Raw genomic sequence first — 27,868 nt, 5'->3', positions numbered from 1 at the left:
TTACTCAAAACGACGCAGGTGGTTGTACAGCGACTGCACGTAGGTGAAGACACACATGGGGTCCGGCTTACGGCCCATCACCATCATATCTTCCACCTCGATGAGGCGGTCACAGTTCGCCAGGTTCCTGAAACACAGACGCTTTTATCAGAATGGCAATCCTAGCAACCGGGTAGGCTGAGGCCCCAGCAGAGCCTGCATTGCTGTTCCAAGAAAGAACTCAAAGGTGAAGGTTCCCACCCCAAACAACAGGAGCACGGGCCTTCAAAGCTCTAGAGCCCAGTTTTGATTAATGGTAGTAAATCTTGCTTCTGAGGCTCTCAGTTTTAATTAAAAGAAACAGACTGCCTCATCTTTCTCCCAAAGAGTAAGCCAGTAGATTCAAACTGACAACTTTGCAGCTGGCATATTTGAACTGGTGACCTTTTGGTTGGCAGCCCAACACACAACTCACTATGCCAACCCAGCTCCTTAGGATTCCAACAAACCTGGTATGACCTTGAGAGTCTCTCAGTCTGATAACAGTATTTTCCATGCTCCCATATCCATGAACCACCTCTACAGTTCTTATTTTTAAATTTAGGTTTACTTGTACAACAATTATATTTTTTTGTTTTTTTATTATTATTAATTTTAATGAAAATTTGCAGAGACTTTGGATTTCCATTCATTCATTGTTGCACTTTTCTCCCTGCCTCCTCCTCCTCACCCAGTATACTCTTCTCTTTGAAAAGTAAAGGAAAAAATCTTTCATTGTTTTACAAACCTCCCCCCAGGTCCACTCCACTATGCAGCCTTCGTTCTGGACTCCTGTCATGACAATAATACCTAATCACATATCCCTTTTCTCCCTCATCTGTTTCAATGCGTTACATTATTTATCCCATCTTTCTCAGTCTCCCTCCAACCCCGATGTCAGTCCTGTTTTACAACAGTGGCACTATGCAGTATTTGTTCTATTATGACAGATATTTCACTCAGCATAATGTCTTCCAGGGTCACTCATTTTGAATAATTCATGAGTTCCTTGTTTTTCCAATACTGCGTAGTATTCCATCGTGTGAATATACCACAGTTTTTCTATACTTTCGTTTGTTGATGGGCACTTAGGTTGTTTCCAACTCCTTGCTGTTGTGAACAAAGACATGATAAACATGACAACTATATTTTTAAGTAAAAAAATATATTTCCACAAAAAAAGGAAATCAAGTGTGTATCATGAACCCATTGCCTAGCCAAAGTCAAGTTGGTTCTGACTAACAGTGACTCTTCTGAAGGAAGCTGTGTTTTCAAGAAAGGACTTTATCCCAAGGAGCAACAGGTGTATTTAAAGTGCCGACCCTTTGGTTGGCAGCCCAATAACTACACACTATGCTGTCAGGATTCCTTGCACATCACTTAAAAAAACCTCAAAACTCACTGATATCGAGTCAGAACCAATCCACAGCTAATACTGCAGCTGGTTTGGTTTTGTTTCTTCACCAGTTTACTTGCAAAATTCTAATACAAATTTGAACAAATTCTTTTAATTCAGCTCCAGCTAGTTTTCAGAGGCTGTAAACTGTACGGGAAGAGACTGTCCATCTTTCTCCCAAGGAGCAGCTGGTGGATTCGAACCACCAAAAGCTCCACCTTTAGGTTGGCAGCATAACTCCCTACAGACCAAGCCACCAGAGCTCCCTTGTATCATTACTGGTGGTGGTATTAGTGTCGTTGAGTCGAATACAATGCTTTGTGACTGTGAAAACCACATCTGAACCCCACCCCATCCTGCACCATCCTCAGAATCTCTGCCATGTTCAAGCCCACTCTTACCAGCCATTGTGTCAATCCATCTCTTTGGGGGTCTTCCTCTCTTTCTCTGACCCTCCCCTCCACCCTTCCCAGCATGACATTTTTTTCCCAAGGACTGGCCTGTCCTGACAATATGCCAACAGTATGGGAGACGAAGTGTCACATGATCCCTGCCTCGAGGGGCACCCTGGCTACACTTCCTCTAAGACTGACTTATTTGCTGTTCTGGTGGCCCATGGGGAAAAATCAGGATCAACTAGAGCGTGGAAAAATCAAGGTCAATTCTAAATAAAGCTACTGAAGCAAAATTCATTCATACACTTCCCAAATCTGTAGTTTTCAAAATATATTTTTAACCTACAGAAAGCCATTTTTCATGATTCAGCACACATTTACATGTATGTAAATACAAAATGTCACAAAAATATTTGCTGTTTTTCTTTCTTTTTTTTTTTAAATGCTGGCTCATGAAGCACTAAATTGCATTTAACAATCTGCTTAGTCATAACTTGAGAGCTTGTCTAAAATCTTGCTGGGCGTCTCCAGGGTCCAACAAGTGCCATGCTCTCTGGGGAACCTGATCTACCCCCTGCCTGGTGGTGCTAATGCATGTGGGAGCTGGAGAGAAAGCTGCTACCTCCACCCTTCCCAGCTCAAGGCCATGAGGCTTCAAGCCTGACGGAGGAGGGTGGGCACTATGTGCACATGACCAGGCAGAACCAAAAGGGCAAGAACAACTCCTCGGACCTTCAGTAGCAATGTGAACTTTACTGGTTCCAGGGGTCCTCAATCTGTTTCTCACCCTCAAGTCAGTAAGTGTAAGACCATCAAGGTTTATATCCCTCTTCTGTCCCCTCCTAGGGAGCTCTGGTGGTCTCACCTACAGTGATCTGATCTGTGCTGCTCACTCAAAGGCAACACTTCTCTGATGGTTCAAATCCACCAACAGCTTCTTAGGAGAAAGGTGGGCAACTTCCTCCCTTGCCATTCACAGCCTCGGAAGCCTGCCAGAGGGTCAGCTACGAGCCTGTTTTGAATCAATGGCAATGAGTTTATCCCTTCTTCGCTGTTTGACTTTAGCTAAAACATGTAACCTCATCTAGAAAATAGGAACAATACCCAGTTTCTCAACATCCAGGGTGGTGTGAGGATTCAGTTAGCTAATACATGCAGATCAGTAGCTGCAGCTCCTGGTCTACAGGAAGAGCTTGATAAACAGCAGAGATTCTCATTGTTGCTGTTTGAATTATCATGTCTCACTTTAAGAAGTGAGGAGTCACGCGGGAGGAAGGCAGGGGGAGGAAACGAATTTGAATCCAAATGTTGCTAGCTGCCATCATGTTGTTGCCCCTCTGACTCAGGAGTCCATCCCTCATACAAGGGAACAAAACACAGCCCAATCTTGAGTCTTCTCATGATCAGTTGAGGGGCCACTGTGCTCCACAGAGGTTTTATTGGCTGATATTTAGAAGGAGATTACCAGGCCTTTCTTCCTAGTCTTAGTCTAGAAGTTCCAATGAAACATGTTCAGCACCATAGCAACCTCCAAGTCTCCACTAACAGATGGGTCATGATTATGCATGAAATGCACTGGCTGGAATCCAACCCAGGTCTTCCCACACGGAACGTGAGGATTCTACCACTGACTCACCATACTGAATCTAAACACCTGAGTTTCGATCCCTGCTCTCCAAATACTTTCATCTTTGCTTACTTCCTCATTAAAAAAAAAAATTAGAACCTCACCTCTCCTCTCCTTTCCACCAGCATACTCTCAGAGAGTCAGACAGCAAGGAGGGGGTCCCCCACCTACGCCAGGGGCTAGGAGCTGGTTCCAATGGATCCGTAGTGCTTTGTACGCGGACACAGCTTAGAGGCAGCTCAAGGACCAGCCAGCTCTCTGGCCAGCTATTTCCAGAGACAAAGGTGGTAACTCTACCACGGGGCCCTGCTCAGCAGTGCTGGCCAGACGCCAGGCCTCCTATCAGAAACCAAATGTCAAGGCGAAATGGAGACATCTGTCAGGGATCCTATCGCCGCCTCCCCATGGGGGTTGGGGAGGACAGCCTGTAAGGGAATCCAACAGCCCCATGGGGTGATGAGTGGATTTGGCCCAATTAGCGGGCACCCTCTCTCCCCAGGACAGGCAGGGCACGGCTCAGGTCACTCTGACAAGGGCAGGCATGCAAAGGTGCTTTGTTGACAGTGAAGGGTTGCAGGTCCAGGTTCTTGCAGGAGGCCAGGGACCTGAGTTCACCTTCCTGATCTATCACTGTATTGGGTGCCCTCCTCCGGCCCCACAGCACAGGACGGACACCTCCCTTCCTGCCTGCCCTCACTGGCTACTGTCCTGAGGAACCCAAGGTGTGTGAGCAGGCTATGTCCATGTAACCACGATCACTGTCACTATCCGCAGAGTTCCCCCACATGAAATAAAGACAGCATTCAGATCCTAGAGCCTCAATCTCAAAAGAAGAGAATTTAACCACCACTCCATCTAAATAGCGCCCCAATGAGAATAGCAACATTACCACCAAATACCAGAGTCATTAACCCCATTTCGTGGTGACCCCAGGTGCATCAGAATAGGGTTTGGAATGGCTGATTTTTCTGAAGTAGTTTGCCAGGCCTTTCTTCCAAGCTGCCCCCGGATGAACCTGAACCACTGACCTTTCAGTTAGCAGTCCAGTGCATTAACTATTTGTACTACCTGGGAATTCCATCCACACCACTAACCACGTCCTCAAGAACCTTTCTCAACTTGCTCACTTCCAGGGGTTGAACTTACTTCTTCTCAGGACAGTCTACCTAATTGCTGTGTCAATGGTTCTAGCACGAGAAAGTGGTTTCCTATACGATTTTACATCGTTTACCTTTCTACCTGTTGGTCCCACAAGGTCCTGAGTCAAACTCACAAATCCATGTCTCTCCCTGCAGTTAAATATCTCTGGCTGCCTAACTGTTCCTCCAGGGATGAGGTGGGATCCTCCTGGTTTGGGTTCTTCCTAGCCCTCTTCACGAGGCACCCAGAAGTGCCAACATATCCCTGGTGCGGTACAGCCTGCACAAACAACCGCAGTGAGTTGACCCGCCCAGGATGGTCAGGGTGGCAGTTGGGTTAGAAGTTTTACTTCACTCAGACAAGAAGCCTGGAGCAAGGCACTGCTTTCCCCAGCAAGCAAACAGGGGATTTGGCCACCAACCACGCAGATTTAGTTTCCAATCACTTAGTCACACGCACCCTCGTTTCTGGACTGAAGAAGAATTGGGAGTGAGAAGGTTCCTGAGGAAGGGGACACAGCACGCCATCTCCCCTCCCCAGCTCCTCCTTTTCTGCCCCAGGACCATCTTTGTCCCTCACTCACTTCTCCCACTATCACCACTGTCAGCTGGTCCTCATGCACATGGAGTCATGGTGACTCCATGCAGCACAGCACAAAATACTGCCTCGTTCTGTGCAAGGGAGCTCTGGTGGCATAGTCCACACAGCACTGTGCTGCTTACCCAAAGGCCAAGCATCTCCCAGAGTTCAAATCTGCCTGCAGAAAGATGAGCAATCCACAGCCTGCAATTTACAACATCAGAAACCTATTGGAGGGTCAGCTATGAGTCAGGTCCAACTCAACTCGACAGCATGAGAGAAAGTCCTGTGCCATTCCCAAGATGATCAGCTTCGGATCAGACGACTGCAATCCACAGATTTTGGCCAAATTCTCCCTCCAACAGATAGAGCACCCCCATCCCCTCTCTTCAAGGCATGGCTCTGCCCTCACCTGGACCCTCAGGGACCCTGGCTTTCTACCCTAATCATGGTGACTTTTTCCTACAAAGACAGCACACTCCCTCTCTGTGAAGTGACAACAGTAAGGATAACAGTCCTAGACACTGCAACACAAACTGCAAACTGAGGGGAACAAAGAGGGGGGAAAGGAAATGGGTGCATCAGCATTAACTTGAACACCATTATCTATCTAGAGGTCTCCACTGCCATTTTTCCCAACTGCTTTTATAAAAATGACACCAACTTATTTTAAGTACAGGGAGCTCTGTGGCACAGTCAGCAAGGAGCTGAGTCAATAACCTAAAAGGCCACACTTCTCTGGTGGTTCAAATCCACCAGCCATCGAAGATGGGCAACAATCCTGCGCAATTTATAACCTTAGAAAACTTGCTGGAGGGTCAGGTAGGGGTGTGTTACAATTTGACCCAAGTATTTTAAGTAATTCAAACAAGACCATAAAGTCCCAAGGAAAAAAGTACAGATCCTTTCAAATGCACCATGCAGCACAAAGGAGGCTTAACATTTGCCAACTGTCACTTTTCATTTCTGAAGGCATCTCCTTCAGTGTCACACTGGGGCTCAGGGGTTCTCTTTTCTTCCTATACCCTGTGATCTCCAGCTACCATGTTGGTAGGTAGTAACAGAGGAAGGATGTGTTCGGGGACTGGGGCAGGGCAGAGAAGGGGTGGGGGCGCAGTTATTTTTATTTTTTTAAGCCTTCTCTAAATGCAGACCAGGATGCCAGAGCTCGGAACACAGTCTCGTTTTAGACAGAGACACATGGATACTACAAATAGCCTGGAAGGCCACGGCTGTACGAGTAACCCGAGAGTAGGGTACATTCCCTGCAGGGCAGCCTCGGGCCCCACTCGGCTGGCCTGCCTGGGCCTGGGTAGGAGGCGGGAGGAGGGGCTGGGGGCTGGGGTCAGATGTCCGCTCCAGCCCCTTTTGGGGCGGGCCCTTGGCCTTCCAGGCAGGAACACCTGTCGGCAGCAGGGGGAGCTGGGCTCGCTGTCAACACCGCATCACTCACGCAGATGATAGAGGGGACTTGCTGGGACTGTACAGAGCTGGGGGGAAGGGGAAGGATAAACCACTTCACTCCACATGTTTCTGACACTTCTCTGTGCTTTTTTAGCACTTGTGCATGAAAGGGTCTTGAAAGGTTTCTTCCCCAGTGCAAGGTAGACCCGTGCTTTGGGGGACCCAGGCTTGCTTGTATCCCCTCAGGGGCTGAGCCTTCATCAGACTCCAGGATCCTCCCATTCCACCACCCCAAACGAACGGCCTTTCTTAGCTCCCTTCAGCTGCATGTGTAGCGGCTACTGGCAGCTTCCAACAGCACGAGTTCCCCTTTGCGTCTGCTGGCAAGCTTGAGAGATCTCTCTAAGATGCTAACAGCCAGCATCCTCAGGCAGGTGTCTCTGGGCTTTCTTGCTAGCTTTTCCACGCATCATCTGGTCCAAGAAACGAAGTCCAAGCCGCTGCCCCTCTAGAGGCCCTGGGCGGCAAGGCCCCCACTCCAGACCTCTCCCCCACCAACCTTCAAGATAATCTTATATATGACTCATAAGGGGAGGCACCCTCCCAGGCTCCAGCGAGCTCTCCACACGCGGGCCTGCAGGGGACCCCCTTCCTGCCCCCCTGAGTCAGCAGAAAAGCAAGAACTCATCTCAGCAGCCCCCAGCCCCCTCCAGCAGCCCCCACCCTTACAGCCGGGAGCAGGCTCCGGCCACAGTGAGGCAGGGCCAAATTTCTTACCCGCTGCCTGCTCTGGGGGGAAGGGAGGGAGGGCGGGAGGCAAAACCTGGACCCGCTCCACCACCCCCACCAGGCTGGGAATAGAAGAAACATCTGTTTGGAGTCTGGAAGCTCCATGAACTCAAACCGCGTGCTGGGAATGCACAGATTTGAACCACTCCAGCCCTCGCTGCCAAGGGAAGCCGTGTTCCCTGAAAGTAGGGAAGGAAGGTCACTACCTACAGCCCAGGGCCTCCTTCTCCCTGCCATGGCCCAGGATCCAGGGCTAAGGGTGACCAGAAGGCCAGAGCATGAGCTGGTACCACTTGGCCCACTGGACCTCCACTATACAGAACCGTGTGAGCAAGGCACAACTTTCCATGATCTGGGGTGGCTGCCAAGTGTGCCCAAGTTTGAGGCCTGACTCCGTCTTCCAGCAGCTGGGCCCACTCTCTGCGGCCACCCCCTCCTCTGCCTCTCTCTGCTCCCCTTGGCTCCCCTTCTCCACCGTCCTGATCCAGTTGCATAACACACTCCGCTCAAAGCTGTTTCTGCAATTAGGATGACAGCTAATCTCAGGCAGCCAAGAAAGAGACGGCGCTTAAAGTATACAAGGAGTTCTTATGACCCCACGAGGGCTGAGAAGCTGAGCACGTCATCCGAGACAACTCAACGGGGGCAAGGCTGAGATTCCAAAAAACTATGAGGCGGAGGAGCCCAGAGCCAACGTCTCGTCTCCATGCTGGCCCCTCAACACTAGACACTGCTCCAAGAGAGGGGCTGGGGGCCAGGGCTACATTACGATGTCTGGGGCTCTAACCTGCTGGCCAGGCTCAGGACTCTGTGAGAGGGCAGGGGCGGGCGGCAGACATGGTTGCCCCACCCAGAACAGAGTGAGGAGCCCGGGTGAACCCTGGGGCTCCACCTCAAGCAGCAGCAGGTAAGGGCCACCTGAGGACATGCGCACTGGGCATTCACATGATAAATGCAGTCTGAGGAAGACAACAGGCTCTGCAGAGGCTTACAGCACAGGGGACAAAGGCAGGAAAGAGGGAGAGGCTGACACACGTCACTTCCAGGAAACAGCTGGGAAGGATCCCTTCCCCCCCCCATCCCTGACCTGTTCCCTTCAACTCCCGCTGCTCAGCACCAGGTCACTGCCCACCCCACCCTTGCCCTGGGAGGCTGTGAGGGACCCAGCAATGGGCTATGGGGCCCTCTGCCTTCTGCTCGGGTTCAGCCAACTGGGGGCACTGGTATGAGGACAGGAAGAGTGGGGCCAGGATCTATGTCCCCACCAGCTTCTCTGCTAAGTCATTCCCCGTTCACCAAAGCACAGCTCCTATCAGATAGTGAGCGCTCCATGAGCAGCTCCTCTCCCCAGACCCGCAGAGCCAGCCCAGGGTGGCTAATGGCCCCCCACTGTGGTTAACTCTGCCTTGTGAGTTTTCTTCCCATCTTTCCACCTTTGTAAAACTCACACAAACTCAAACTCGCTGCTATCAAGTTGGAAGTGACTCGGAGCTGACCCTCCAGCAGGTTTGGTGATGTTGTAAATCATACGGGAAGGAGACTGCCCATCTTTCTCTGAGCTGCTGGTGGGCTCAAACTGGCAGAGAGGCACCACCTTTGTGTTAGCAGTGAAACGTCCTACAAACTATGCCAACAGAGCTCCCTCACCTTTGTAAACAGTTCTTTCATTAACTCTCAAGTACCCGGTTTTAATATTCCACTGGTTCTCTGTCAGACTCTGCTCTGCCAGCTCTCCTCTAACCACAAAAGATCTACTGTGAGAACAAGACTGACCTTAGCCTACACTCAAATCCCATACTGCGAGTCCCAAGCACCTCTGGATCCTGTAAGGCCTCCCCACCCGACCTCCCATGGCTGATATTAAGAAGGTGGGCACTTTCACATGGAACACTAATATTTGTTGTTCTTCCTTGACACTGAATTGGCCCAAAGTTCATGACAACCCCACACACAATGGCAGCAAACACTGCCCAGCCCTGCACCATCCTCACGATCGGCTGCAGATTGAATGTCTGTGGACTACAGGGTTTTTAGGGCTTAACAACCATGAGATGCATGGGCCAGGAACTGAACCCAAGTCTCCAGCATAGAAGGCAAGATTTTTACCACTGAACTGCCATTGTCTCATAATATCACATTTCTCATTACTGTTGAGTCAGAACCAACTCACAGCTGGCTCTCCAGTGGGTTTCTGAAGCTGTAAATCACCCAAGACGTGTACCCATCTTTCACCCAAAGAGCTGCTAATGGATTCAAACCTGCAGACGGCAGAGGCTTTAGTTCTCAGCACAGCTCCCTACAGATTAGACCGCCAGAGCTCCCTAGAAGCCTATCTAGGACACAACACCGACTTAGAGAATTATCAGCTTACCCAAGCAATTGCATCGCTCCAACAAGCCAGGGGGACATGCAGCGCTCCGGGGGACCCTGTCTCACTGCCTCTCCCATTGTGCCTGTAACTGGTCTCCCATCCTAGACAGCTCATCAGAAGCCAAGTTAACTGGTAAAAAGGACAGGCACGCCAGGACAGAGAACAGTTCCATCACTGTGTGCTGTGTGGTCTGGGCAAACGCTACCCATCTCTAGGCCCCAGTCTCCCCACTTGTACAAGGTAGAAAGACCATTCAGCTTCAGGTCCCTCAGTTCTGTGATCCACTGCCTGCATCCTCATTCTTGGGCTCCCTTCCCAGGGCCGAAGTCTGGCTCAAGGGCTAAGCTGGGGGTGGTGGCTACCAGGATCCATCATACTTACTCAGCCATGGTGAAAGCCAGCTCGAAGTTCTTCTGCCGCTGTGTGGGGCTCAGCGCGTTGTAGTCAAATGCATCGGGGAAGAAGGAGTGCACCAGGGCACAGAAGGCCATGCCATCACTCCAGCTGGAGGAGAAGTTCTGCAGGTCCACGTGCTGTAGGGAAGACAATAGTAGAGGTCAGAGTGGCTCCGGCCTCGGCTCCCTGACCCAAGTGTCATCCACCAGCAGGTCTTCCCAGATTCTCTAACCCCCAACTCAACTGAAAGCCATCACCAAGTGCACTAGACTAGCCTGCTCAGATCTGAATAGAGTCCCAGGGACTTCCGTGCACATGCTCAAAGAGCTCAGGACCAAGCCCAAAACAATAGCTCTAGCTGCCATCCCTTCCCCTGGCCTCTGAGGTCCTTGTTCTGGCCAGGGGAGCAAGGGCAGGGGCACCACCTGGTCCAGACTCTTTCCGGGGTCCCCAGGCTCACCTGGTAGCCAACAGTCTTGTTGCGGCACCACTCGAGCAGGATCTGCTTGATGCTGCTGGCGCTGGCCACGCCGAAGCTCTGCGAGCGCTTCAGCTTCGCCCGCGTCTCGCCTTTGCCCCTGTGGATAGACGCACGCCTGCTGGGGTGCTCGCTCCGACTCCCCCACCACAAGAGGCAGGGAGCCCTTACTTGTCGGGGGATCCCACACCACCAGGAAGAGCCCCTGCTTTGTCCACTCAGGGGAGATAAGTATCAGCCGGCAGCTGCCCTGCCTGCACAGGCTCGGGACACGAGCCCTCTAACACCGACACAATCTACTTTGATGACATCTGGGGGGACCCTCCATCCCCAGCCAGGCTTCAAGGTCCCTTGTTTAGTCCTCACTCTGAGAATCAGGGGTCACCTGGAAATCCCGAGACAGAGGGCCTGAGCCAGCATGGTCCTGTCCTGTGGCTCAGGCCATCCTCTCGGCTGAGACACCTGTCCCTTCCTTTCATGCTTCTCTTCTCTCTCCCACCCTTGTTCTCCTTCCCTTCACCCCACTCTCTGGAGCCTTACTCATAAACCCTCCCTCCCCACTAGCCTTTCCTGGCTGCAGTGGACAATCTCCTCTCCTAGATTCCCCCTCAAGGCCACTCCCCAACAGACAAAATTCTCCCAGCTCTGCCTCCCTCACCAGAGAAAGTCAGGGATGTGTGCGGTGCTGGTCTCCACCACACCCCAGGCCTGGGCCTGGCATGAGACAATGTCAGGACCACACACCAGCAGATCTGCCGCACACACACGAAGGCTGTCCTGCTATGGGTGGGCCAGAGGACGCAGGGTCTGGGGCACCAGGGGCGTCACCTCTGTAGGCCGTGGGCAAGTCCCAGCTCTAGCCTGGAGTGCCACATGGCTGCTCTCCAGTCTCCTCCACTAGACCCAGAACTAAAGGAGCTACATCCAATCCACGAGGAGTAATTGTGGGTGTGAGGGCAGGCTAGGACATTAGGGGTACAAGGTATTAGGGGGCTCATGGAATTGGGAGAGGAGATGCAGATCTCACTTGGGCTTGCCTGGCTCCCTGCCCCACAGTCCTGTCCTTTCACAACTGGGGCCACGTGGCGCCTGACCGCCTAGGCCGAGCCTTGATCCTGTGTCAAGTCATGGAGGACCGGCCTCTGGGGAACAGGACAGCCCTGCTATGCTGAGTCAGTCTGACGCCAACCTGAGCCTGGTGTGGGTCTAGGCGCACTCAGCAGGTGAGGGAGAGGGGGCTGGGTCCGCTCCGGGGGTTCTTTCTGGGCCAGGTGTGGGGTAAGCATCCTTACTTGCTGGCTGTATCCTGCTCCCACTTCTCGAACAATGCCTTGCGCGCCTGTGCACCTGAGGTGCGGGGCAGCGTCTGCGACCTCACCAGCTCCCTGCGACGCTCCCCTTGACGATGGACCTGGGTGGTGGCTGGCGGCTGTGGGGATGGGGGTGACTGGGGCGGCGTCACCAGAGGCGGGCTGTGGAGAGAGCAGTTAGTCAAGAGGGAACACAGCTTGTGCCAGATCACACAGGCCCCCAAACGCTGGGCCACCCAGCCACCCCACCCCACGAAACAGTGAGTGTTTGAAACTTGGCGGATGAAGCCGCATCTGTAACTGCAAGTGGGGGGTGTGTCACAATGACCTTCAGGAAACACCACACAGTACAGTCTCCAACCAGTTTGGCAGGTTTTCTGCACTGAGCTGGCGGTCCCAAAGAACAGGTCCTGAGATTCTCAGGGCTGGAGGAGTGGGCCCCTCTCTGGGGACAATCACCCCCTGGTCGATGTCAATGCCTGGATTGAGCAGGGGTACCCTCTCTATGCAGGAGGGGGACCAGAGCCAGTCCGATCTGCCACCACCATTACATAAGACCCCTTTTGTTCTCCCCTGGGGAAAAACTGGCCAGAAGGTCACAATTCCTCTTTTATTTAAAAAATAAAACAAAAACCCCGCCAATCAATGTCACCACCTGCAGCACAGGTCAGCTGGCCTGCAGGAGCAAGTGGACACCACAGGCTACCCCCCTGCTGACCTGCCCCAGCCCCACACCCTGTGGCTTTGCCAGGTGCCTCCTCAGGCCCCAGCGTGAAGAACCCCAGCCTCCAAGGACCCCTCAGCTGCCTGAGATGGAGCAAAATTAAAGAGGGAACCTCCTATCCTCCAATCTTTTCACAGACTTGGTTTTTGAAGGGTCCAGAGAGAAGCCAGCCTCTAGCCTTACTTCTCCAAGCACAACTCTATACCAGTTCCTGCTGCCTCCTTACCCTGATCAAACCCTACCCACCAACCTCAACAGGCTCGGCCCCGGGCCCCTCCCTGGAGGCCCCAACCCAAGGAGCGTGTGTCGACAGCTTCCCCTGGGATCAGCACACGGAGCTCCCTGAAGGGTCTCAGGCCACACAGAGCAGGTGACTCCAGTGGGACCCGAGTCAGAGGTCAGGGGTCCAGACTCACCTGCTGTTGCCCCTGCCTGACGTCACCGCTCCATGGCCAGAATTGGACATTGACCACGTGCAAGAAGAATTCTTCTCTGTAGAACAATAGGAAGGAGAAAAAGTCATTCTTTTCTTCATGAAGGACTAGCCCAGTCTGCTGCCTCCAGCCTGGCCTATCCCATTCCCCATTTCACCCAGCATCAGCCCTGTGGAGGGGCACAAACTTGGGGTGAAGCTGGAAACCCAACAGCCCCACCCAGGACGGACTCGAGGCCAGATCACAGGCCTAGGTCAAGAAGAGGAGGCTGTACCACTGTGCACAGCAAGAGACCACCTTCTAACCGAGCCCGGACCTGTCACAAAAGCAACTGTCACTGCCCCTATTCCCAGCTTTTCTGGGAGAGAAGTTGCCAATGGTGGACGCCACAGATAGAGCTGCAGACTAAGGTCACACACAGGACGGTCACCGCTGTGCTGGGTTTCCTGGGTCTCCAGTCCTCTTCTACCCAGCCCAGCTCTTTCCATAAGAGTCCAGGGCAGGTCTGTGCCCCGTCCACCCTCTCATCTCATACCGCTCGGGCTCGGGGTCCAGGGTGTAGTGGTCTCACTGGGGCTTGGAGTGAAGCCCCCTAGGACAGCAGCAGATGTGGGTGACAGAGCAGAGGTTTCCCCAGAGAACCTCTCAGAGACACGGGTGACGGCAGTGACCGGCTGGTGGGGCAGCCGCAATGAGAGGCTCACAGGACGAGGCTTGGGGGGCTCTGGTGCCGAGAAGGTTTGGAAAGCCTCAGGGGATCCGTCACCTGAGCCTGGAAGATTGACAAGAGGAAAGGGGTTAATTATTGCATCCATCAGGGCTTTAGAAGACCCTACGGAGGGCTCCAGCCTCCCTGAGTCCACCTCCCACTCCAGGGGGGCCTCCAGGATGTCGTGCCATTCTAACTAGAGATAAAGTCTTCTTGAAGTTCCCAAGGGAGCCAGCTTCACTAAATAATAGCTGGCTTGTTACTCTACCTTCTTCAGGCCTTGGATTGTTCCCTCGCCTTTTCTTGCATTCCTCAAGAAATGAGATGCTCACTCCCTTATAGGCTTTCCATTTCCCCTCTGTCTAAAAAGTTCTCCTTTACTGGCATGAGACTGCTCTCCCAGATCAATACTATTTACTCTCTACCCCTCAAGATCAAGGCCAAGGGGTGGCCTGGCCTCGTCAAGGCCCTGAGCCCCAAATCTATCCAGCCATCCCTCCTCTGCCCTCAGCTCTTACCTGCCCCTGGCGGGTGCCCATTCTCAACAACACATGAGTCTGAGGTCCTTCTTGTCTCCAGCTCACTGGACTCATCATGATCCACACTCTGAAGAGACAAGGAATGCCAGGAGCTCAGGTCAAACTCAAGGCCCCTCTCCAGAGCCCCTCTAAGTGGCAGACATGTCTAGGCTCGGCCACTGAGCCTCCAGGATCCTGCCAGCCAAACATCTTGCCTATTTCAACCCAGTACCCAAAGCAAAGGTCAAGGCTGAGGAGTTGGCCAGGCAGGCCTACTCACATCCCTAGACCGAACATGAGGACCAGAGGCCGAGTGAAGGGGTCCTGGCCCCCTGCTTATCTCAACAGAACAAGGATGACAGGGCTGCCTGTGTGTAGGACCAGCACAACGACACAAGATCTTACTGGGACCATGATGGTCATAGTGTCTCTTCACACAAGATGAACCTGGATGCTCAGAGGGCAAGGGCCTAATTGGCTCTGTGGAGCTCTCATCTTCCCATGGGCTCCTGAACCCCCTACTCCAACCCCAAAGTGTTCCGCTTACTGTCAGAAAGATGAAATTCAGAGGAGACACCCTGGGGGTGAATCACCATGAACAGCTCAATGGGTTCCACCAGCTGCCCAATGCAGGTCTATAAGGTCAATGCAGCAATAGGTGGTTGGGCAGGAGGAGGGGGAGTGAGAGCAAGAGCCAGGGAGGTGGCCTGGGGCCCCACATAGGTATCCTGCCACGCCGTCCACCCCACCGTGTGACCAGAGTCAGGACGTGCCCCTCTGGATCTCAGCTGTCCTGCTGGAGGAAGGGGAGCAGGCTATGTCCTGTCTCTACGCCTCTTCCTGGGCATTCCTCATACGACGACTAGCCCCCTTTTACAAACAGGATGAGGGCCTGAGAGGGGAGGGGTGTCCAAGGTCATAGCGTAAAACAGTGAAAAGCAGCTGGATCTGGGGCCAGATGGACGTTCTTCTCCACCATGGCCCTGCTCTCTTCACAGTGACCAGGTGTGGAGTCCACCTGACAGAGGCCCAAAGGCAGGTAGACACCTCATAGCAGGCCAGGACTGAGAGTCCCCAGCAAATGACTCATCTCTCCCTGGACACCTCCAGGCTGGCTCCCTTATCCACAAGGTTCCCAGACAGCTGACAGCCTATCTATGGTCCCAGATGCTCAGCCCCCGCTCCAAACCAGCACAAGAGGACCCACCTTGCCATAGAGGGGGTCAGTGTGCTTGGGGAGTGAGGTCAAGTCAGCATGAGGGTGCTCCAGCAGACCAAGTGTGTCAGAGGGCCAGAGTCAGGTCTGGGGTCAGTCAGGTAGATGAGGAGGAGGAGTCATTTTCAGAGGACTGACTGTTGTTGTTGTTGTTAGGTGCCATCAAGTCAACTCCATCATACACACACACACACACACACCCCACACAGTGACCCGCGGTGCACAGCAGAATGAAACACCGTCTGATCTTGACTCATCCTCACAACTGCGGCCAATGATACAGCCACAGTGCCAATGTCTTTCCCTAGAGACCGCCCCTTCCCCACCTCCCGCCCTTGAACCAAAAGTGCAGCCATTAGGCATAATGTCTTCTGATCATGCATAACTGGAACCTGGGTGGTGGGCAGCCCATGTCCAGGGAGAGACCATTCAGCAGTCCAAGGTGCCAGCATACAGACTGAATAGATACAGTGAAAAGAGACAACCCTGATGCAAACCTTTCCCAACTGTAAAACTATTTATGCACTATCCCCTTGTTTGGTGTGAATAATTGCTTCTTTGTGCTTGTACAATTTACACACAAACACAATTAAGTGTTTGCCCACTCCTGTTCTTCAGAATGTTATCCATAATTTACTATGATCCAAAGAAACAAATACCTTTGCATTGTCAATAAAACACAAGTAAACATCTTTTTTATATTCTCCGCTTTCAGTCAAGATCCATTTGATATTAGCAGTAACCTCTTCTGAGTCCAGCTTGAATATCTGGAAGTCCTCGATCGATACGCTACTCTAGACCTATTTTGAATAATCTTCAGCAAAGTTTTACTTCCATGGGGTATTAGTGATATTGTTTGATAATTTCTACATCTACATTCTATATATGATCACCTTTTGGGGAATTGGAACAAATATGGATCTTTTCTAGACAGTTGGCCAGGTAGCTGTCTTCAAATTTCTTGGCAGAAATTACTGAGCACGTGTTTGAAAGCAGTACCAATTGAAACATATCAATTAGTGTTCTAAAAATTCCTAGAGACTTATCTTCTGCCAAAGCCTGCAGTGCAGCCTAGACTTTTTCCTTCCTCGCCACTTCTTTATCATATGCTACTTCCTCAAAGTATCCCTTTTTTTTGAACAGTGATTCTGTGTATTCCTTTTTTTTATGTTTCCTGCTTCATTCAATATTTTGTCCACAGAATCTTTTCATATTATTATTCAAAGTTAGAATTTGCTCTTTAGTTCTTTCAGCATGAGAAATGCCAAGTGTGATATCAAGAGTTTACTGTGCAAAATGGCCTTCTCAGCCATTGACTTTGACTTTGACACATGGCAGAGCGACATCATGCAAACGCGGTGTGTTTGTCTCTTCACAGGGTACTGGCTAGTTTGACCATCCCGAGAGTTTTAAATCAAGTGGTTTCAGAAGCAGAAATTAGAAATCTCAACACCAACCAAAAAAGATAAAGCAGGGAATGCATCATGCTTCCTTTGGGGCCTGAGATTCTTGTGGCAGCCAGAGTGATATCTACATAAGAACAATAGCAGCCTCAGCAGAGAACCAGAGACCAATAAGAGATAGAACTGACTTGGGACTGCTGCCCCATGGAGTCTGAGCCAGAAGCCTTCACCCAAGCTTGGTGAAGGATTGAGGGAAGACATTATAGCTGTCAGGATTAAGGCAACTTTGTTAACACTGACCTAAGCCATATGCTGAAGGTCAAAGACTGAAAACATGCCTGAGAAGTTGTCTGGACTGAGGGACTGTATCCTGCTGCCAACCTGAATTAGCTTCTCTAATAAAACCCCATAACTGTGAACATGGTTCTGGGACGCCTATGTGGTCATTACAATGGATTTCAGACCTAGTAGAGTAGTTAAGACTGGTGTTGGAATTAGCAGAAGTGTGGAAGACCATGTCTGACCCAGCAGTTAGTTTTGTACCGTGGGTACTATTGATAGGGACAGTTTCCTTTTGAGGAAATAGTAGAAGTCAGACTTGACCTTCCCCACCCCGAGAATGTTCTCCCCTTCTGGCTTTCTAACTCCAGGTTTTTGCTTTGTCTTCTCAAACTGCCCTTTGATATCTTCTATTAGGCTCTTTTATGTCATCACTTCTTCCTTTTACTTTAGCTTTTCTACCTTCTACAGCAAATCTCAGAGTCTCTTCTGACATACAGTTTGGTCTTTTCTGTCTAACAAAAAGACTAAAAAGTGGTGCCATTGTGTGGAGACAACTGAAGTCTGAAGCTTAAAAGAAGGGACAAAAGTTGGAGGCACGAGAGTCATGGTGTCCAGCTGGCTCCCAAAGCCCAGAAGGAACTACTGGCTTGGGACTAATTGAGGGTTTGCAAGGAGACACTGAGGAGATCCCACATGTAAGAAACAGGAAACAAGAGAAGCATCGATGGGAAAGAATTAGAAGATGCAGCCAAAGAGGCAGGGAGAAAGCTAGAGGAATGTTAAGAATGCCAGGTGAGAAAGCGTATCAACATAGTAAGAGTGCTGACAGAATCCAGAGTGGTAAGAGTTAAAGACAAAGAGAGTCAATATCTTAAAGGTGTTCATTGGGCTTAGCAGAGGGCATGGTGATAGTCGCAGGGCTAAACTGAAGGTGTGGTGGGGGCAGGAGACAGAGGGGGGTGGAGCTGAGGAGAAAGGAAGTGACACTGGATCTAGACAAAATGGAATCTACCTTATTCCTGAAAAGGCAGGAGGGGATGGGAAAGGCGTGTATGGGGGTTTTCCATATGGGAGAGAAGAGAACACATTTCTAGGCTAAGAGGAAGACTCCAGCACTGTGGAAGGAGCCCTGATGAGACAGGGCTCCCAGAGAGGAGAGAAAGGACAGAACCCAGAGTCTGGGAGGAGCCTGGCCTTGGAAAGGAAGCAGACCCCTCGCTTCTGACTCAGAAAAAAGGAGGTGAAGAAGCGAGGGATCCCTGCAGAAAGAGGATGGCGCTCGAGAGCCACACTGTGGCTGACTGGAAGCCAACCAGGACAGGAAGGAGAACCAAGCAGGCCATCCCAAACCTTGGGCCCCACCTGTCACCAGGGCAGCCTCTGCTCTGGGGTCTCTGTATCCCCTGACCCACCCAGCTCAGGTCCAACAGGTTCCACAGGTCCAGACAAGAGCCTGGAGGGACAAGCTGATGGCGAAACCATTTTCTCAAGAATGTGGGTCTCTGGGCCTCCTCAATATATATACACACCCACCCACCTGTTTCTGCACGTTCCAAGCCCCATGACCTAGTCCTCATGAGGGACCGACAAGAACACCACAGGACTGGAAATAGGTGCTGGAGCACCTGGGTTCCTGCCAAGGGGAGGGAAGGTGCAGGGGATAAGTCAAGCTGGGAGGCTAGGGTGTGAAGCTGACTCTCAGGGGTTCCCTTCCCCTCACTCCACCCCCTCTGAAACTAAGACTACTCCTCACCAAGCAAAGGGGCTCTGCCCACACCCATCCCTCAGCCAGCAAAAGAACCATTCAGAGACCAGCCTCCAAGACATCAACACACAGACTGGAGGGATGAGTCAGACTGAGTCTACGCTGGGGGCTCGGGTTTCCTACCACACCCCAGGGCTCTATCCACCAAGCTCTCTGGGTTTTTAGAGGGCAGAAAGGACTGGCAAGACACACCTGTCATCCAGAACCTGGGTCAAGTGAGACCTGGTGCCCCTTGCACTGGTTTTTGCCAGGTTTGTTGTTGTTAAATGCTGTCGAGTATGACTCATAGCGACACTATGAACAACAGATCTGAACCTGGTCCTATCCTTTGCCATCTCAAGATGGCACAGGACTAGCCAGCGCAGAGGCTAGGGAAGGAGTGACTACCTCAGCTAGACTTGCTAGAACAGAGTCTTTAAGTCAAGGAGCTGGGCTAGGCAGAGCTGGAGGACATTTCTCAATGCCCAAGTCTCCTTGAGGGGTTTCTGCTATGTTCTCCCCATGCCTGTGGACCTCTGCCAGGCACACCTCAGTTCTGGTGAAGGGAACCAGGGAGGCACCCCTGTTGTGCTGGGATGGAGAGAAATCACTTGTACGTGGGGCTGAGGGCAGGGCCCATCCCCAGCTAGCTCTTATACCCCCAAGGTTCCCATCTGGGCTTTGTTCTAAAAAGGAGGGAGGTTTCCCCATGAGGAAGCCCAGGCCTGGGAACGCCAGCAGGAGTGAGATAAGTCTGATTTCAGTGACTCAGGGAGCTTGGACCCTCTCACGGGTAAGTTTTCAAACATTTTCAAGAGGAGAAGGGAAATCCTTCAGGTATCCCTGCTGCTATCTGACTCCCAAAGGCCTGTCCCTGGACACAGGAGTCCACTGGGCCAGGTTCAACCCACATCAGCCAGCACTGAGCCTGAGATATTTAACACAGTGGCCAGGACTCCTCTGCTCACACCACCATTTTAAAGGACTCAATTCAAACTTCTCCCTAAAGCATTTAACTCTCTTATCACACAGTGTGTCTGGGAAAGGAAGGCAGATAAGGCGAGTCTGGTTTCTTTCACCACCGGGCCTCCGACTCGGGTCCTGGCAGCCGTTCCTGAGGGAGTCGGCCATGGGGACCCAACGGCTCCAGCTCAGCCGAAGACACTTCCAGGGACAGGTTCTGGCCTTGGGCTGCCCCGTCCACCTCAAAGACCCAGCTGGTTCCCTGCTCCTGCTGGACCCCAGCTGTCACTCCAGAAACACTTTTGGGTGCCCAAACATATTGACATCAATTAGTGCTATAACTACCCAGCCCATTCATCGAGAGGGCCAACAAGACCAGGCCAATCCCCTCCACTTGTTGTTAGTTGCTGTTGAGGTGATACCAATTCCTGGCGAACTCATGTGCATCAGCATAGAACCAGATTTCACCAGATTTCCAAGGCTGTGACTTTTAGAAGGAGTTTGCCAGGTCCTTTCTTCAAGACACCTCTCCATAGACTTAAACCTCCAACCTGTCTATTAGTAGGTGCTTAACCATTTGTGTCTCCCAGAGACACCCCCTCCTGCCTCAGTTTGTTGTTGTATGCCATCAAATCAGAACTGGCTCACAGGTGACTCTCCCGCAGGTTTTCAGAGGCTGTAAATCTCAAGGGAGGACACTGGCCATCTTTTTCCCAAGAGGCAGCTGGTGGATTTGAACTGCTTATCTTTGGGCTAGAATACCAGCTCCTTATTATAGAGGAAAATGAAAGCCCACCTAGGGGGAGACACATGACAGGCTGCAGAGGGTACATTACTGAAGCCAGTTCCTGTCTGCTCCGGGGACTCTGACCCCTTGCAGGGTGTCCTTCCTGCTGCTGCCCATTACACTGACCTGCCTGCTGTCCCAAAGCGTCCCTGATCATTCTCTGTGTCCCCATGACTGAGAACAGCACCATTTGTGTGCTAAATACCACCCACCTGTGACCCCTGCAATCCCCACTTTGAAACCTCAGGAAGCCAATGGACTCAACAACTCTAACTTTCATGGCAAAGTGACACCAATGTCCACAATGCCTGACCACAAACCAAGTAGCACAGTCCGGGTGCACTGGACAGATGGTCACATGCAGGCCCCGCTCTGGCATACGAGAGACTGGGAACCAACAGCGCCAGCAGCAAGCTGTTGACTCTCGGTCCATCATCCATACTCAGGTCTTGCCCCAGAACCCTGACTGCTCATTCAAGACTCAATACTATCACATACTGCTGGTCACAGTACATGAACTGGAAAGTAGGGGTGGCCTCCAAGAAGCCCCTGACATAGCCAGACACCACTCTGGGCCTATTCAGCACTCCTGAAGGGGTGCCTAGCTAGCTTCCTGTTCCTTCTCCTCTTCTGCACAAGTGCCCTCAAAGACTCACCCACTCCACAGCTGCCTCCGCCCCAGGATCTGTCCAACCCCCAGACTCAACAGCTCTCCAGCACGCCTGATCCAAGAATCCACTTGCTCTGGACCACCTTCTCCCCTCACACTCATCACAATCCCAACTGAACCTGGGATCTCTCCTTAGATCTGCACCCTCCTCTGTCTGCCTCCATTCTCACATCCAAAGACCACCAAGTCCTGCTGATCCTACTCTTACCCTCAATCCTACTCCATCTCCATCCCACTGTTCAGGCTCAAACCCATTCTCCCTCCTCCAACCTCACCCTACACATTATCTACCCTGCAGGATCTGGACAGGTACAAGATAGGGGCCCTGTCCCTCCTCTGCCTAGTTTCCTTCTGCCCACTACCCCTACACCCAAGGGAATTAGCTCACCCCAGGTGAATAAAAGTCACATAACAGGAAAGGATCCTCCCACATAGTGTGTGTGTGTAGGTATGTGGAGTGAGAAGTATAGATAACACATAGTATATGTGTATTATCTTGGAAGGAGGAGTGGCGTCCACTTCCATAATAGCTTGCCTCTGGAAACCCTATGAACCTGGAGAGGGGATGAAAGGCACCCAAGTGTCGAGGACTCTCCTTCATAGGGTCTCTATGAGTCACCTGCGACTCGACGGCACTTAACAACAACAACAATATATGTGTGTTATAGACTAGAATTGTGTTCCTCAAAAACTACCTGTAGAAATCCTAACTCCATCTGAAAACATGGTTTTCTTTGGACTATTAATGAGGCCATAAGCTAGTAATTTCTGAAAAAGGCTTTGAACAAGTTCAAATAGGTTCAGTCATGGCCAGCTAAGCAAAACAGGAACAGATCCGAATTCTTAAAATGGGCGAAGCAGACGAATAACTGGAACGGGAAAGTTCACAGGTCAAACTCCGGAATGGGTGAGTTAGAGAAGATTCAATGAGCCTTTCTGGGGGCTTGAAGTGGGAGACTAGGCTGTGAAGAGCCACACACATTCAAAGCAACAAAGTTAGCCAGCATCTTAGAGCTGGACAGTTGTTTCTGCTTCTGTCGGTCAAGAGATTCGGTTGCTATGCAATATGTACATTGCCCTTGGTTTCTATGAGGAAAACCAAGTTTCTATTGTTTTTAACCGTTACTTTTTCTAAGTTTCTAACCCTTCATTTTTCCCATTCCAAAAAACCCACATTTTACAAATTTGAGGGACATTCTAATTTTGCACCATCAGTCGTGACTGAACCTGCAATAACTAGAGTTCAAAGCCCTGTTTCTGAGTTTCAAGTGGGGTGGATTAATTGCCAAACAACTGAAGAAAGCAGAGCCTACCAAAGCTGAAAGACACGAGAATCTTCACTCAGAAATGAGACCCTTTCCCTAGAGCTAATGCCCTAACGTCAGATTTCCAGCCTCCTAAATTATAAGTAAACTTTTCTACTTTTAAGCCACCCACATGTGGTATTTTCTGTTACAACCGCACTAGACAATTAAGGAAGTGGGCAAACATTTGAGCTGCTAACTGAAAGATCAGCGGCCCAAATAGACGTGCCAACCTGGAGGAAAGGTGTGATAATTTGCTCTATAAAGATTACAGACTGAAAACTTCAGAAGGCTTTCTATTTTTCTATGCTTACTTGATGCCTTTGAGCATATCTCTCTCTCTCTCCCTCCCTCTCTTCCTCTCTAGCTCTCTCTCACTGCAGTCAAGTCAGAATCAACTCATACCTGACCCTTCAAAAGGTTTTCAGAGGCTATAAAGATTTACTCATGCTAAGGAGTTGAGCTGCCAACCCAAAGCCAGGGGGGTCGAATCCACCAGCTGCTCCACAGAAGAAAGATGGGCAATCTCTTCCTGTTCGATTTACAGCCTCTGAAAACCTGACAGAGGATTAACTATTAATTGGTCGCAACTCCACAACACATAGTAACAACAACAGCACACCCAATGGAGGGTCATTATGAGTCGAAATCAGTAACAGTGGGTTTGGTTTTTCCTGGTTGACTCCGAGATTATTTTTCCTAAAATTTGAGCAGTTCTTTCCATGAGTTGATAAGTAGCAAAAAAGTGCTAAACTGTTGTTATTAGCTGGCATCTGGTCAACCACAACTCACAGCAATCCCATGTGTTAAACCAAAGCCTCAAAAACAATCAGTTGCAGTTTCCTGAGCACACTCAAGGATTCTGTCTCTTGAAGTATATCGTGTGTCATGCTCACAGGACAGAATTAAGTGCATCCCAATTTCCAAACACTCCAGAAAGCACCCAGGGCTCCTTCAGAAGGACAAAGCCCTATCACTCTGCAGTCTTCACAACTAGCCCTCCACTCTGATAGGAGGTTCAGCTGGGCCCAATGAGGGCTCAAGGTTCCAGACTCAGAAAGTGTAAGGTTGCATGCACAGCCCACCCCACCTCAATCTCCACCTGCAGCAGCAATAAGACCTAAACTGCAGCACAAAGCCTTCCTTAGCTACCCGCTGGGAAGCCAGGCCAGCAGTGAGCACTACTACAGCAGCCATCTGCGGCAGTAGCTCCCCGTGCTGTTAGCATTGCCCACTTGGCTCCATCTGCCATCCACACTATGAGAGCCAGGGCCAAAGCTGAAACTGATTCGCCCTTCCTAATAATCCCTGAAGTGCAGTCCAGAGGATTTTCGTAAGCAAGGGATTGAACCAGAGACACAGGACTGATGGCAACTACTCAGAACAGACCCTGCAAACCCAATCCCAGCACAGGTCAGCCGGGGCAGAAAATCACCCCCTAAGCGTTACTGGAAATGTGTGACCCTGGAGGTGCCTGCCACCCTGGGAGGCTCGTGCTCAGGGTGGTGGCTGGTCCCTTCTGGCCTCTGCCCCACCCCCACCGGTGAAGGTATCTACTTTGGTCAGTCACAGACCCCAGAAATACAATGACTGCTCAAACCATGTTCCCATCTACCCCCTCTCTTCACTCTAAGGGGTTTGTCCTCTGCTATATGCGACTCTCAGGAGCCACCTGGGCTGCGTCCCCACACGATTGGGCCCTCAACACATCTACATACAACACACACACACACACACACACACACACACACGCAAGCGTGCATAGCATGAGGGCGTGGGGGATCAGGTTTTCTCTCTGAGTTAATCAGCAATGGGAGCAGTCAAGCCTCAGTGAATCGGCACCATAGGGGGTGAGGGAGGAGTGAGAGAGTGGAGGTCAGCGGGTGGTGCTGACCCCGCCATCAGCTCAGTGGGGCCCAGGCGGTGCTGACTGGTCTGTCCAGCAGCCGCGCCTCAGTGCACAGGCCTTTAGTTTCACGGGACATAAAGGAGATGGGGGCAGATCTTGAAGCAAACGAGGCCTGGCTCCAAAGATGGGAGGCGGCTTGAGACAGGTGCAACAGGAAAGTTTATTTGCCCTAATTTCACAGGGGTGGCCAGAATCCCCCAACAACAACTCCTAGCAGCCAAGTCAAGCACCGCCAACCCAAAGACGCGCACAGGCGCACGCACTCCGAGGAAGAGGTGAGGATGGGGGGCGGCACCAAAGCGCCGATGCTCACCCGCCGGGCGCACGCGCACTAGCACCGCCACCAAGGCGCCGCGCTCTCAAGACTCACCTGGCTGCGGCCGGACAGCGAGAAAGTGGCGTGGCTGGCGAAGCGTGCGGTGCCCAGACGGGGCGCGCGATCCGGGACCCTGGGCGCGGGCGGAGGGCTGGATGTGCCAGGCGTGCTGGTCGTGGGGGACAGCCCGGCCGCCAAGCCCAGCGCCTCCACCTGGCGCGTCAAACGCTCGAGCTGCGCCTGCAGCCTCTGGTTATCGCGCTGCAGGTCGGCGACGGTGCGCGCCAGCGGGCCGGCCAGGCGCAGCGCCTCGGCCACGCGCCGCTCCACCCCGCGCTGCAGCCCTTGCATGTCCTCGTGCAGCGCGCGCACCGCATCCTCCAGAGCCGCCTCGTAGCGACCCAGCGCCTCGCGCACCGTGCGCGCCTCCTCCGCCTCAGGGGCTGGCTCCATGGCCGGGTAGCGCGCACAGGTCTGGAAGTGGGCCGGCAGGACGCGGGAGATCCAAGCTCTGCAGCTCACAACCGAGACTGGCGGCTGAGGCAGGCTTGGCCCGGAGGGCGGCCGGAGGGGCGGGCCCTCCAGCTCCGGGACAGGGCGCTGCGTGGGGGGCGGGGCGCAAGGGGCGGGGCCGGACTCGCTGCGAGCCGCCTCTGGGGCACCGGACCCCTGGAGACCCGCCGAATCACGATCTGGAAGACCCCGAGCCGAGCCTCCTCAGAGCAAAGGGGAGCGGCTACCGGCCCACGGAAAAAGGCCTAACCCCCCAAATAGACTTTGGAGAGAACTTTCGCAGTTTAGACATTCCCGCAGGGCTCTCTTCTGCGGATTCCTGGACTGCTGGAGCACCTGCAGCCATCAGTACTGCGACCCTACCCCTAACCCTGTGCACATCGCTGCCCGCTTTGTGCTGTAGGTACCTCTATCACATGCGTGTATTACGTAGAAGGCTTTCGCCTGGAACCTCTAACACCTATTTTTAAGACTGAAGAGAGAAGCCGGGTGGTGGTGTGCTGCCCTACTTATCTTTGCAAGTATGCGTTCTCCCCTTCCAGCCCCACTTATTGCAGCTAAATCTTTGTGCCATGTCATCGGTGCTCAGGAGGGGATCCAGGTGTACCAGGAGGTGCCTCTTAAGGACACTGAGATGGCTGAGGACAAATGGATGTGCTTGGGGCTGAATCTGCCATTTCTGGGATGGGTGACTTTGAGATCAATCATTTCCCCCTCTCATCAGGGTCAGTCCCTGGTCTATCCATAGGCTAGGGCTCCCACTCCTCTCAGCTTCCAGTGTGAACCCAGATAGTCCCCTTCCAAATCCACCCGGCTGCTATCACAGTAGAGGGAAAGAAGAGAAACAATTACTGCCTCAGGGCGATGAGCACAGATACGTTTCCTCATAGTGTATTTCAAATTTCATTGATGCACTCATTGCCCACGAATTGAAATCAACTCATAGCTGACCCTTCAGCAGGTTTTCAGAGGCTGTAAACCGCATGAGGAGATCGCCCGTGTTTCTCCCATGGAGCTGCTAGTAGATGGAATCACCAGAGAGCCAAAGGCTTTGAGTTAACGTCATGCACAGCTCCCTAAGACCATTATGCCACCAGAGCTCGAATGTTAGATGAAATTTCAAAAAAGAAACAAAATGGGAGCATCATAACTTGGGGAGGGGGGAGCTTTTTCAAATGAGTCTTCTCCTGCAGCCTGGCCCACCTGGAAGGCAGCCCACCCAGTGGCAAGCACAGGAATGAGATGGTTTTGAAAGGTTTGTCCTGTCAAGGTCCATTTCCAATGTTCTTTGTGGTCCAGACCCTCCTGGACCGAACCCAAGGAACTGAGAATTTGATGCCAAATGCCTAGCACCCCACTCTTCTCCCCCAGAGGGACAGGAAGGAACACTGAGTTACCTAATCCAAAGAGCCTCCCAGCAGATATTTCATATGAGAAAGCTAAGTGCCAAAAAGGCGTGCATGTGTGTGTGTAAGTGTGTTCCAAGTAGCCGTCTGGACAGGGTGAGCCAAACCACTCCCACATTCTTTCTCTGGGTGGAAACTGTGATATAGACAGTGAGACGCTGCAGCAGTTGCTGCCTCAGACAGCACTCTCCGTCCCTACAGATTTGAGCACAGGAGCCCAGAGTTCAAAGACTCTAGTCTCAGTCCCAAAAGCCCAGTACCTATTTACTACAGGGCCAGTCACAACTGCAGCAAGGCCTTGTGTGGAAGCATTGGCGCTAGGCAGCTTTATTCGCAGCCCCATAACTGGTTTGCACCTGGGCAAGTTCCGGAGTAGGTAACGGAGTGCAGCCTATGGGGTGAAGGGCAGAGGTCAGCCCTTCTCACTGCTTCTCCAAAGAATGATGGCACGCTGGGCTCTGCCTTCTTGGGAGGAGATACCAACACCCATCCCTCAGATGAGTTCCTTTGATCCGTTCAGAGAATATCTAGGAAGTGTTGTTTGGGGCAAGGCAAGGCTCTGTACAGGGCAAAGCCAGGAATGTCAAAGGCCAAGAGGGGTTCGCTGGGGGTTCTGGGGAGGCAGAGGTGCAAGAATCAAACCATCTTCCTTGGCTCCTCTCCCTAAGCAATTGAGTCAGGAGCTGGAGATAAAACTGGGAGAAGAGAGGCAGAGCACACGAGGAAGAGGGTCCTAGGGCCCAGGAAAGGAGAAGAGGAAAGAGGGCTAGAAGGGGAAGTTCTGGGATGATGAGTGGATGGGGCCGGGGACCAAGGCACCCTTTGAGCTGGCTCTGTGACACATAGGGTGAGGATGAGGCTGTGCTCTTGGGCCCAGGGAGCTTCCAGAGGCTCCCTGCCCCAACTATCCTCTACCTCTGGTCCTGCCCCCATGCCAGGCTGTGAGGGAGGTGAGAGCTGATGAACCAGCCTGAACTCCCTATGCATTCACCAGTCCTGATGTCAGCAAGCAGCCCAGCCGACCTCCCACCCAGCCTGGGGCCTCTGGTGCCTGCTGCCCTGCTCCG

General features: G+C 52.0%; 1 protein-coding gene across 1 annotated transcript; it reads right to left on the bottom strand.

Moving 5' to 3' along the window:
• SMTNL2 (smoothelin-like 2) lies at nucleotides 1–25,335 on the bottom strand. Its single transcript, XM_006899762.1, has 8 exons — nucleotides 24,937–25,335; nucleotides 14,289–14,376; nucleotides 13,597–13,833; nucleotides 13,044–13,119; nucleotides 11,886–12,065; nucleotides 10,576–10,693; nucleotides 10,101–10,252; nucleotides 1–127 (listed from the first exon to the last, which is right to left on the bottom strand). Exons 1-8 carry the CDS (start codon nucleotides 25,333–25,335, stop codon nucleotides 1–3), a joined length of 1,377 nt encoding a protein of 458 aa, XP_006899824.1.
• Between the last annotated feature and the right edge of the window lie 2,533 nt (nucleotides 25,336–27,868).

Source organism: Elephantulus edwardii, unplaced genomic scaffold (assembly GCF_000299155.1).
Source record: "Elephantulus edwardii isolate Elephantulus edwardi_28Jun2011 unplaced genomic scaffold, EleEdw1.0 scaffold00267, whole genome shotgun sequence".
NCBI classification, from domain to species: domain Eukaryota; kingdom Metazoa; phylum Chordata; class Mammalia; order Macroscelidea; family Macroscelididae; genus Elephantulus; species Elephantulus edwardii.
This window is presented reverse-complemented; position numbering and strand designations above follow the sequence as displayed.